General features: G+C 30.0%; 1 protein-coding gene across 1 annotated transcript; it reads left to right on the plus strand.

Moving 5' to 3' along the window:
• Positions 1 to 519: 519 nt before the first annotated feature.
• Positions 520 to 1944, plus strand: LOC109243658. The gene has a single exon (XM_019410618.1). The coding sequence runs from the start codon at positions 680 to 682 to the stop codon at positions 1676 to 1678; it is 999 nt and encodes a 332-aa protein (XP_019266163.1). The 5' UTR covers positions 520 to 679; the 3' UTR covers positions 1679 to 1944.
• Positions 1945 to 10519: the final 8575 nt, after the last annotated feature.

Below are 10519 nucleotides of genomic sequence, written 5' to 3' on the forward strand. Positions count from 1 at the left end.
GTCAAAATTTAAATGCTGGGAATATTTTAATTAAACCGATTTCGAAAAATTCAAATTTAAGTAGATATCAGCATCCTATCAAATCCAGATAGGTGCCCACAAATTTCCTAAGTTGCAGCTAAATACAAAATTTGAATTTCAAATAATATTCCGAAACAGCTTTACCAATTTTCCTCTAAAATCCTACTCAACACCAATCTGAATCCTCAGAAAATAATCTAAATTCCCAAAAAGCCACAATATTTTTACAAACATAAAATAGTAGGATCATAGTAGATTAGCATCCAATATTTTTACAAACATAAAATAATGACTATATTTATACTTAAATTAGGTCTGATGTTTATCATGAATTATTTAATCTGGTTAAAATATACATCAGTATAAAGATTAATAGGAGATTTATTATAGTTTTAAAGAATACTCCTTTAAATGTAAAAAATATTTATTGATAATTGTTAGGGGTAATCTTGTACATAGACTAGCAAATAAGCCAAAAAACACATTCACCATTTCAGACCCAATAATTGCCAGCTCAATTCAACGGAATCTCCGCTTCTCCGTTGCAACCCTTAAACCCTCAAGATCCAACTATAAAAACCTCAGTATTTCTCAAACTCATCACTCCAACACAAATTCCCAGTACTCATTCAAATCCAAATCTCAATTGGGGCAAAAGATGAAAGCTTCAATCAAATTTCGTGAGGAGCAGAAACCGTTAATCAGAGCCAAAGTTCCTCTCAGTATACTTAACGTTCCGTTCCAATCAGGAATTGTTGCCGGCGAATCGAAAGAGTTATCGTTAAATCTCGGTACTTTATTCGATTCTGGGCCGTCTTTTAAATTCGCTTATCGTCCTAATGATTCGGTAAACCCGTTTAGTTTTGTGTTCAAAACTGGGATTGGACACTTCGGGTCCCCGATATCCAGCCCGTTTACTATGAGCGCCGAGTTCAATTTGATTGGGAATCAAAACCCTAGTTTCTTCATTCACTTTAAGCCTAATTTCGGCGATTTTTGTGTGAAGAAATCGCACTCCTCTTCGGCCCTCACGAAGAGTTTGAGCTCGAAATCGAACGGCGTTAACGGCGTTGGTCCAATACACGACGGTTTCGAGACGCCTTTAGTGAAACCGGCGTTTCTTGGCGGTAAAGTCGGGGTTTTGCCACCAGAATCGGCCGTCCCTGGAGCAGTGGAGAATTTGTTCTCCGGCACGGCGGTCAGCGCACGGACTTCGTTCCCGGTGAGAAACCGTGCGGTGGTGAATTTCAGGTGGGGGCTTAGGTTTCCGACGGTTTCTCCGGCGGAGGATCCGGATACTGTTATACTTGGGAAGAACGATGTGTTTTCGCAGGCGGGGATTTCGTTCAGGCAGTGTCCGCTGCTGGTGATGAATAAGATTGGCATCGAACACGTGGCGAAAGACTTATCGAAGAAAGGGAAGAATGTGCCAGAGAATGCTGATTTGGCGAAGGTGTGTTTGGATGTGAAGCAGCAACTGGAGACAATACAAGCTGAAAATGGATTATTAAGAAATGCTTTGAATGATTTAAGATCTGAAATATCTTCAAGAAAGTTTAATTTTTCGACGAATGAATTGAACGGGAAAGGAACTGAAGATAATGCTAATGAGGAGTTGAAGAAAAAGAAGGCATCGGTGGGAGCTACTGGAGCTTAAATTAGGTGACATTGCTTCATGTTTAAATGTTTTGATCCTATGTTTTTGTTAAAAAAAAAATCTATTGTTTATGGTGGGATAGAGTAATATTGGATCTTGTTAAAAGAGTTTTTGAGGATTTAAGGTGAAGTAATCAGTAATAATAGAAAAAAGAACTGCTTGTTTTGATAAGATCTTGATAGTATAATATGGAGGAAAAGTGATGGTCTAAGATGTACTATATTGCTATGCTATACTTTTTAAGTTCAAGTTCTAGTTTTTGATAACTTATTATCTTGTTTGGTAATTTACATATCGTTTATGATGCAATTTTAGTGTATTGTCACTTTGTTTTTGTTATAGAACGTCTAAATGTAATATGATTATATATTTCTATGAAAAAATATCAGCAACAATATCTCAATACCAAACAAGTTTGGGATATATCAATCATCACTGAACACATGTTACACTTGATAAAAGTACTGTCTCGTTTGAGGGAGTACAAGGTGTATGTGAAAATGGAAAAGTGTGAATTTGCTAAAAAGGAGATCAAATTTCTTGGGCACTTGGTGAGCCAAAATCGAGTGCGGATGGACCCGAACAAGGTGCAGGTTATTGTGGAATGGTCGCTCCATTTAAAGATGTTCTTACAAAAAGATTGGACTTTTAGTGAAAATTGGAAAATTCATCTTCAAGTGAAAATTGAAAATTTTATGACCAAACATTGATTTCGTAAAAAGGTAAAAAAAATTCGAAAAAAATAAAAATTTTTATGTCCAAACGGGCTCTTAATACTCCCATAGATAAGTACTGGCAAATTACTGAGCTAGGGGCTGGTACGATTGAGGGTTTATCCCTTTGTACTTGATGGATCAAAAATCACTTCAAATGAGGCCGAGGCCCAATGTGCGCGTCCAGTTTGTCAATAGAGTTGGATTATGGACATCGATGTCTCGTCAACTTGTTCAAAACTGGTCTACGCAAAACGTAAAAATTGCACGGGGTGCCCTATTTGGTCGCCCCCATTTAACCTATACCCATTTTTTTTAAAACTTTTAACTTGCACCCACTTTTTAAACAATTTCAGCTCCCTTTCTCCTTCCCCTTCTCCTCCTTCATTTTCTTTTTTCTTCTTCTCCCGTGGCCCTCTTGTGCAGTTTTTCTCTCTACTGGGTTTGCACCCTGTGATATCATTTTAATACCTGCGGTTCAATTTCTTTTAATGCAATACTTCTTCATGAAATTCGCTCAAAAACCATTAAACAGTGCAACGATGTCTTTAGCAGAAAATGCTAAGAAGCAAACAAGAAGAAAAGTCCCTTAGACTCTTAAGAATACTCTCTACGTCTTAGTCTACATTTTGACTTCTGCATTTGTTGAGGATATGATTTTGACTTAATTTTCTTTGGAACTGATAAAAAACAAACTTTTATATCGTTTGTATTTGTTGCCTCCACAGTTTGTATCAAAAGCACCTCCACAGTTTGTATCAAAAGCACACAGTGAATAGACTAAATAGTTGGCAAAATCTACGTGAACTCTGTACCATTGCAGAAAGTGCTTTCAGGCCAATTGTGCGGAGATGTTTTGCACTTTCCTCCTCTCCAATTTGCTGAAGTTTTCCAGTTAAAACACAAAAACTTCAGCTCTAGAGCTGAAGTTTCCCAGTAACAACACAAAAACTTCAGCTTTAGAGCTGAAGTTTCCCAGTTACAACACAAAAACTTCAGCTTTAGAGCTGAACTTCAGGCTCGGCTACTAGAATGCTGAAGTTTTGCGTGATTGCCTTTGCTACGTCAGCGCCGTGTGCTGAAGTTATGCGAAAAAGCGGGTACGCTTGCAATTTTTTTTTCAAAGCGGGCACAAGTTAAAATGTGACACAAAAAACGGGTATAGATGCAAATGCCCCACGCAAAACTGGGTTATGGGGAGTAAACGGGGGATTTGCATCTATACCCGCTTTTTGTGTCACGTTTTAACTTGTGCCCGCTTTGCAAAAAAAATTGCAAGCGTACCCGCTTTTTCGCATAACTTCAGCATACGGGGCTGAAGTAGCAAAGACAATCACGCAAAATTTCAGTATTTTAGTAGCCGGGCCTGAAGTTCCTTATCGAATAATGTTCCTATAACAATTGCATTTACGGGAAGAAGTTTATTAAATTTCAATGTAATACAATCTTACCTTGGATCAACAATGTCTCAAGAGACATTAAAATGGATTAGCTATATTATCAAGCAAAAACGAATTATTAGAATAACTCGATTATAAACAAAATATTTAATATTTTTGGGTCTCAAAAAGTATGGAAAATAGACATAAATTAAAAATATATATGATTTTTTTAGAAAAAAAGAAAAGAAAAAGAAATAAGGCCCCTCATCATGATTTGGCTTTAGGCCACCAACAATGTTGAGCCGTCCCTGATGGAATTTTTACCTAGTTATACTATATTAGAAACTTATTTACCTATGTTTTCTATGTTTTGCAGTTTTTAATAAGTATCTAGGTTTTGTTTACAACTTGTATACATTGCTTCTTAAAAGGCTCCCACCCCATTTAGTGTCTTCAATTAAGGGATTCAATTACATCATTTCCTTTTTTTTTTCCCCTTCTCCTCTTCTCTCTCCTTTTTAAAAAAAATCAAAATCCCTTAATCTACGTCCAGAATCTCCATCTTCTCTCTTCACCATTGCCTACAACATTATATTATTAAAAAATATTAAAAAATTGTATGATAACTGTATCATAATTGTAGTTGCATTGTATCAAATACATCAATGCCTAAAACATAAATGTATCATACTTGTATCACAAATGTATCTAACTTGTATCTGGTACATTAATACCCAAAATAATACCTGATACAATATTAATAAATTAATATACAATTATCATATTTGTGATAAAAATTGTGAAATTCGTAACGAATTCACAACTGCTCTTAACAATATACAATGAATATACAATTATCATATATTTGTAATACAATTCCTGCAACAATTATGATACATATACAATTATAATACAATCGCGATACATTTCTGAAAAATTGTGATACAATTATGATCTTTATTTTCCTCAAGTTTCAATCACAACTCTACACTAAAAACTTAATATAGTAGTATTATAATTGCATTAGTATTGTATCCACAACTTGATTGTAGAGCAAAATTACGAATATTTTCTATATTGAGATTTTGGATGATTGAAAGAGAGAAACGGATATCAAAAGCTTTGGAAGAGGAGTGAGTAAGCGAAATTTTTGGGTTAGAAAGATTTTGGGCATCAGTGGGTAAGGGAGAATTCTCATGGTGGGTACGTACAAAATTGGAAGATGTTTTTGTAATCCTTTGAAAAAGGAAAAGAATCTTAAATGTAGGGAACTATGTATAACTGATACGCCATATTTGCATTTTATGGTTTTGTATAAAACTAGTAAATATAGGTATATAAAGTAATTAACAAGGAACCTAAATAAAGGTAGTAAATAGGTTTCTATGACAATATAGCTAGGTAAAAGTCCCTTTTTACACAAACAACAGAATGAATTCAATGTTTACTTATATATATATTCGACGATTATTTTTAAATTAAAAGGTTGAGCGAGCGACTATATAGGTTAATTCTTCTTTAAACAAAAAAAAAAAAAAAAAAAAACAAGATTTGTTTTCCTAATCTGATGGTGAGAACAGTTTGCACCTCCAACTGCTTTTACAACATTTTATTGTATTTCTAGGCACGAGCTTAACATTTGTATTATACTGTATTTTATTTAGAAAATTATTATATGAATGTATATAATATTTGTCAGGCGGTGTTTATGTACCCTTCTCTCAATTTGGCATCTGATAAAAAGTGATATAAATTTACAATATGCTTTTAAAAGGATTAGAGGTTTGGAATTTCTTTTCCAAGAAAAAGAGTATTAAATAATAAAATACAGCCATTGATAGGAGATATTTGTCATCGGGCATAGTATTGTCCTTAGTATGTCAACTGGAGTCATTACACTGAGACTTAGAAAGACAATATATAATTATATTTGTTATGAAATATATATTTATATGGATGTTCACTAATTAAATATAACTCCCACTACTCTTCTCCATTATGTAGATAACCCCTACTACTTCTTACCATTATTGTTGTAACTCCCACACCTCCATAACCTACCCATGATCTTCCTCCATGATCACAAATGCTTAATAGCATATTTATGGAATTCTTTTGGTATACCTCAATGTTGTACTATAAATAGAGAATGAGAACTCATTTTGTAATACACCTGAATATCTATATTATATTAAAAGGAGAGTAGTTTGCAATGTGGTTAAGCCAAGTGGCAAGCTAAAATGAAGCCACTTGGCAATTTTAAGACAACATAAAATATTTGGATTATAAATGGAAAAATATTTAATGAAAGTAGTAGTCCAAGATTTTCTATAGGTATCTTTAATTAAATTTGTGTATAATTCAGTTATGGTAGGTATCCTTTTTGAGCAAAAATCAATTAAAATTTCGTTGAAAATCTATACACTACTTTAAGTTGAAATTATAATTCTTTATTTTGTACAAGTTTTGTATCTAACCTTATTTGTGAACAATATACATTATTATAGGTATCTTTAATTAAATTTTGTGTATAACTCAGTTATGGTGGGTATTCTTTTTTAAGAAAAAAATATTTACATAGACATTTTGTATCTTACAAAATCGACAGTTCATATCCAACGATCCCTTACTATTGAAAAAATATTTGTTACAAATTTTACTTTAGAGCTAAAAATAATTTTTTTTAGAAACATGTGATGTAATTAAATTTCTATATCTATATCTATCTATATCTATATCTATATTATATTAAAAAGAGAGTAGTGAAGCATAAGGTGAAACCAATTGGCAAGCTAAAAAAAAGCAACTTGGCAATTTTAAGACAACATTAAAAATTTGGATTATAAATGGAAACATAATTAATGGAAGTAGTAGTTCAATAAGAATTATTTTTTTAATTATGATACAAATCTCTATTAGTAGTATAATTTAATTAACATTTTTTTGTATAATTATGGTAGGGACGAAATAAATTATGGTAGGGATAAATTTTAATTAATTGATCAAGCTTTGTAACTGACCTTATTTTGGTACAATATACATTACTGTAGGTATCTTTAATTAAAATTTTATGTATAATTCAGTTATGGTAGGTATCCTTTTTTGAGAAAGAATCAATTAAATTTTTATTTTGTATCTACACATTAATTTTAAGTTGAAATAATAATTTTTTATTAGTACAAGCTTTGTATCTGAAATGTAGGTATCTTTTATTAAAATTTTGTGTATAGTTCAAGTATGGTAGGTATCCTTTTTTTAGAAAGAATTAATTAAATTCATATTTCGTATCTTACACATTAATTTAAGTTGGAATAATAATTTTTTTATTTAGTACAAGCTTTGTATCTGACCTTATTTGTGAACAATATACATTACTATAGGTATCTTTAATTATATTTTATGTATAATTCAGTTATTATAGGAAAAATAATTAAATATATATATATATATATATATATATATATATATATATATAATTTATATATAATGAGGTTATATTAATGTTTCCAATTCGGACAAATAAATATTTTATACATAAATAAATATATTTTAAAATAATAGTTAAAATATTGCTGCAACAATTAGAGTTTTTACGATTAATATTTGAATTGAGTATTGCTAGGTTAAGTTTAAAAGTATAAGATGATTTTTGAAAATGTGGTCCAATGGAGAAAATAGAAGAATAAGATATATTTGAATTTGAGATGGGACTTTTTTTTAATATGATAAGAAAAATTATATTTAAGAATATGAGCAATAGAGTCAAAGTTACTATTGAAATAATTATATTTATTATTTATATTATATTAAAATGAATGCGATAAAAGTGGATATTAAATTCAAGTAAACTAATAAAAAAAACATTAATAATATTAAGTACTGAATATACAATAGCAAAATAAGAAACAAGCAGAGAAAAATCAAAATTTCTATCATAAAGAACAAAAAAAGATAAAAATTATTTAAATTTGATATAAAAAAGTTTTTTTAAGTATGATAAAAAAAAAGGTCATGATGTGGACAAGGCCACATAACTGAAGTTTAATAGATTAAAAAAATTAAAAAATATCAAAATATTAATAAATTAGAGATAATGCGAGGTTATTTATAGAATTAGTTTTAAAATAAAGTAAATATATAATGCTTAAAAATATTATTATTGAATTTAAACTATTTAATAATTTTGAGTATTAATTTTAAATAAAATAAATATTTTTTTCAATATTAAAAAATCATACATCGATTTATATAATAATATTAAAGGATATAAATAGATTATGATATTAAATAAAGAGGTATGTTAATGAAACCCACATAAGAAAATAAAATACTACATATTAGGTAACTTAATAGCAATAATCAAAAATTTAAAAATATTTAATATTAGAAATAGAAGGGAAAGACGATTTGAACTTGAGATTTAGATTAAAATTATGGTGAATACGCTCAAAATATGAATAGGACTACAAATTAAAATTTTACTAGATAAAAAACTAAAGATTGGATAACAAATTAAATCCAAGGAAATACAAAATAAATATCTCATGTGGGTAATTTTATGAACGAAAATTAAAGTCTAATTTGTATCCTAACGTTAAAAGAGAAAGAAAATTTAATTACATGTGATACAAAAAACAATTATAATAAAATTTAATAGATTTAAAATATAATAAGAAAAAACTTATCTATTAATATTTTAAAATAATTCAAAGTTATAACTTAAAATAAGACATGATATTATATATTTTGTTTATTGGTAAAATATTAATGTAAAAAACTAATTAAAAATTCATAGTAGGGAAGAGGATGTATAAAGAGGAAAATAGAGATAGTGTGAGAATATTTATACTTTGAATTAATTAAGTATAAGGAAATTAAATAATTAAATAATACTCAAAATATTATTGAAAGATTTAAATGAAAAAAGAGTTCCAAGTAAGAGGATAAAAGTACAAAAATAAATTAACTTTTAGGAATAGAAAAATTTATATTTATATATGTTTATCAAAAGGGCAATAAGCAAGATATTAAGTCAATTGGTAAGCTAATAAAAGATTACATGAATATAACATTATTAAGTAATAGATAATGCAATAACTAGAAGCAAAGATTAAAGAAAGAGTTGTTTTGGGTGAAAATGCAGAAGGATAAGACTTATTCGAATTTGCGGTGAAACATAAAGTGATAGTAAGAATTTTGCTAAATAATATGCTCAAACAAGACATATCACAAATGTGATATGTTTAGTATTATTTAATATTGACCACAAAATAAAATAAAGTACTAAATCAAGGAGTTGGATTGTTACAGATATAAAATAAAAATATAAATAAAAAGAAACATGTTATCTGGAAGTTTTAACTTTTAAGGTAATTCCAATAACTCAATTTATAATTTGATATTTGTGTCCGCGCATCGCGCGGGTACTAATACTAGTATGAAAGAAATAAGAATCTCTCCTCCCTTGCTCCCTACATTCTTGTCTATTTGCTTGTTTCATATTATTACTTTGAGCTAAGTTTCTTAACACGTTATCAGCACGAGTCTCTAACTAAGATTTGAGTTTGGTTCTTCTTCCCCATGTTCTGATTAGTCTCATTACGAGAATCAGAAAAGAATAACTACTATAACTAGTAAGTACAAAAGCAGGTAAGTGTGAGGTTGTACTTGAAAGAGAGTCTGCTATGCTCCAGGTTTACTGCTCCATTACTTATGTTATTTTTTTAAGTCTTTTGAGTTGACAATTTAACTTCCCAATAATTTTCATTCTTGACCTTGTCTAAATTATTAAAGTTTAGAAAACCAAATAGGTAATTGAATTTTTCTGAGTATGAGGCAGTTACATGAATTCTTGGGGTTATGGCTTATGTTATGCTAGTAATAGTTCCTCCACTTCATCTAGTATTTTGATTACAAAGGAAAGGAAATCGGTAATTATAATTTTAATAAATATCTGACCCACCACTCAATGGCCCCTATAATTGCGTGCACTTTTACTAGTAAGTGGCCTGGCCTGATAACTATGAGCTAACTGGATAATATAAAAAGTGATTATTCTGAGGTTATATTTGTGTGCTTATTTTTTGTTGTTAGTGATATTGATAATAGTAACAAAGTTTGAGTTATTAGTACCGATGAAATTGTTCTCACACTTTTGAAGTACTCATGAATTGTATAACTTACTTTTGTCATTTTTAATATAATATACTGTAATCTAAATTTTTTCAGAGTCTGTAAGAAATAGTTTATCTCATTTATATCTTAAAGAAGTCAAAATTACATGCGATGAGTTCATAAATTGATGAAGTACTAATGTTTATAAAATTATTATAACAGAATGGTTTTATGCATAACCATTATATGTGACCCTGTGGGTAAGTGAATTAGAGGACCGAGGATGAGCCTCAATTGTATTTTGGTCTATTATGCTATTGATTGAGGGTAAGACGGTGGGTTCAAGTCTCATCGTACTTTGAGGGTAAGACACTGGGTTTAAGTCCTAGTGCACCATGATAATAAGTCGTTGGGTTCGAGTCCCAATGGATTGAATCCCATAAAATCCGGAACGAATAAAAGGTGATATATATATGGGCCCAGTCACCCGCCATGTAGACCGTTTACTATTATATGATTATAAAAGATGCATTTATTGTATGGTCACATGTGCGTTTGTTGTCAACTTGCAGTTTGGCTTTTGCAAGGTTGCTTGCTCAAGTTATTAGAGCACAGTTCCAGAATATAAATTA

Source organism: Nicotiana attenuata, unplaced genomic scaffold (genome assembly GCF_001879085.1).
Source record: "Nicotiana attenuata strain UT unplaced genomic scaffold, NIATTr2, whole genome shotgun sequence".
In the NCBI taxonomy this organism is placed as follows: Eukaryota; Viridiplantae; Streptophyta; class Magnoliopsida; order Solanales; family Solanaceae; genus Nicotiana; species Nicotiana attenuata.

Coding starts and splice junctions, on each gene's coding strand:
- LOC109243658 (XM_019410618.1), top strand. CDS start 680: ATGAAAGCTTCAATCAAATTTCGTGAGGAGCAGAAACCGTTAATCAGA.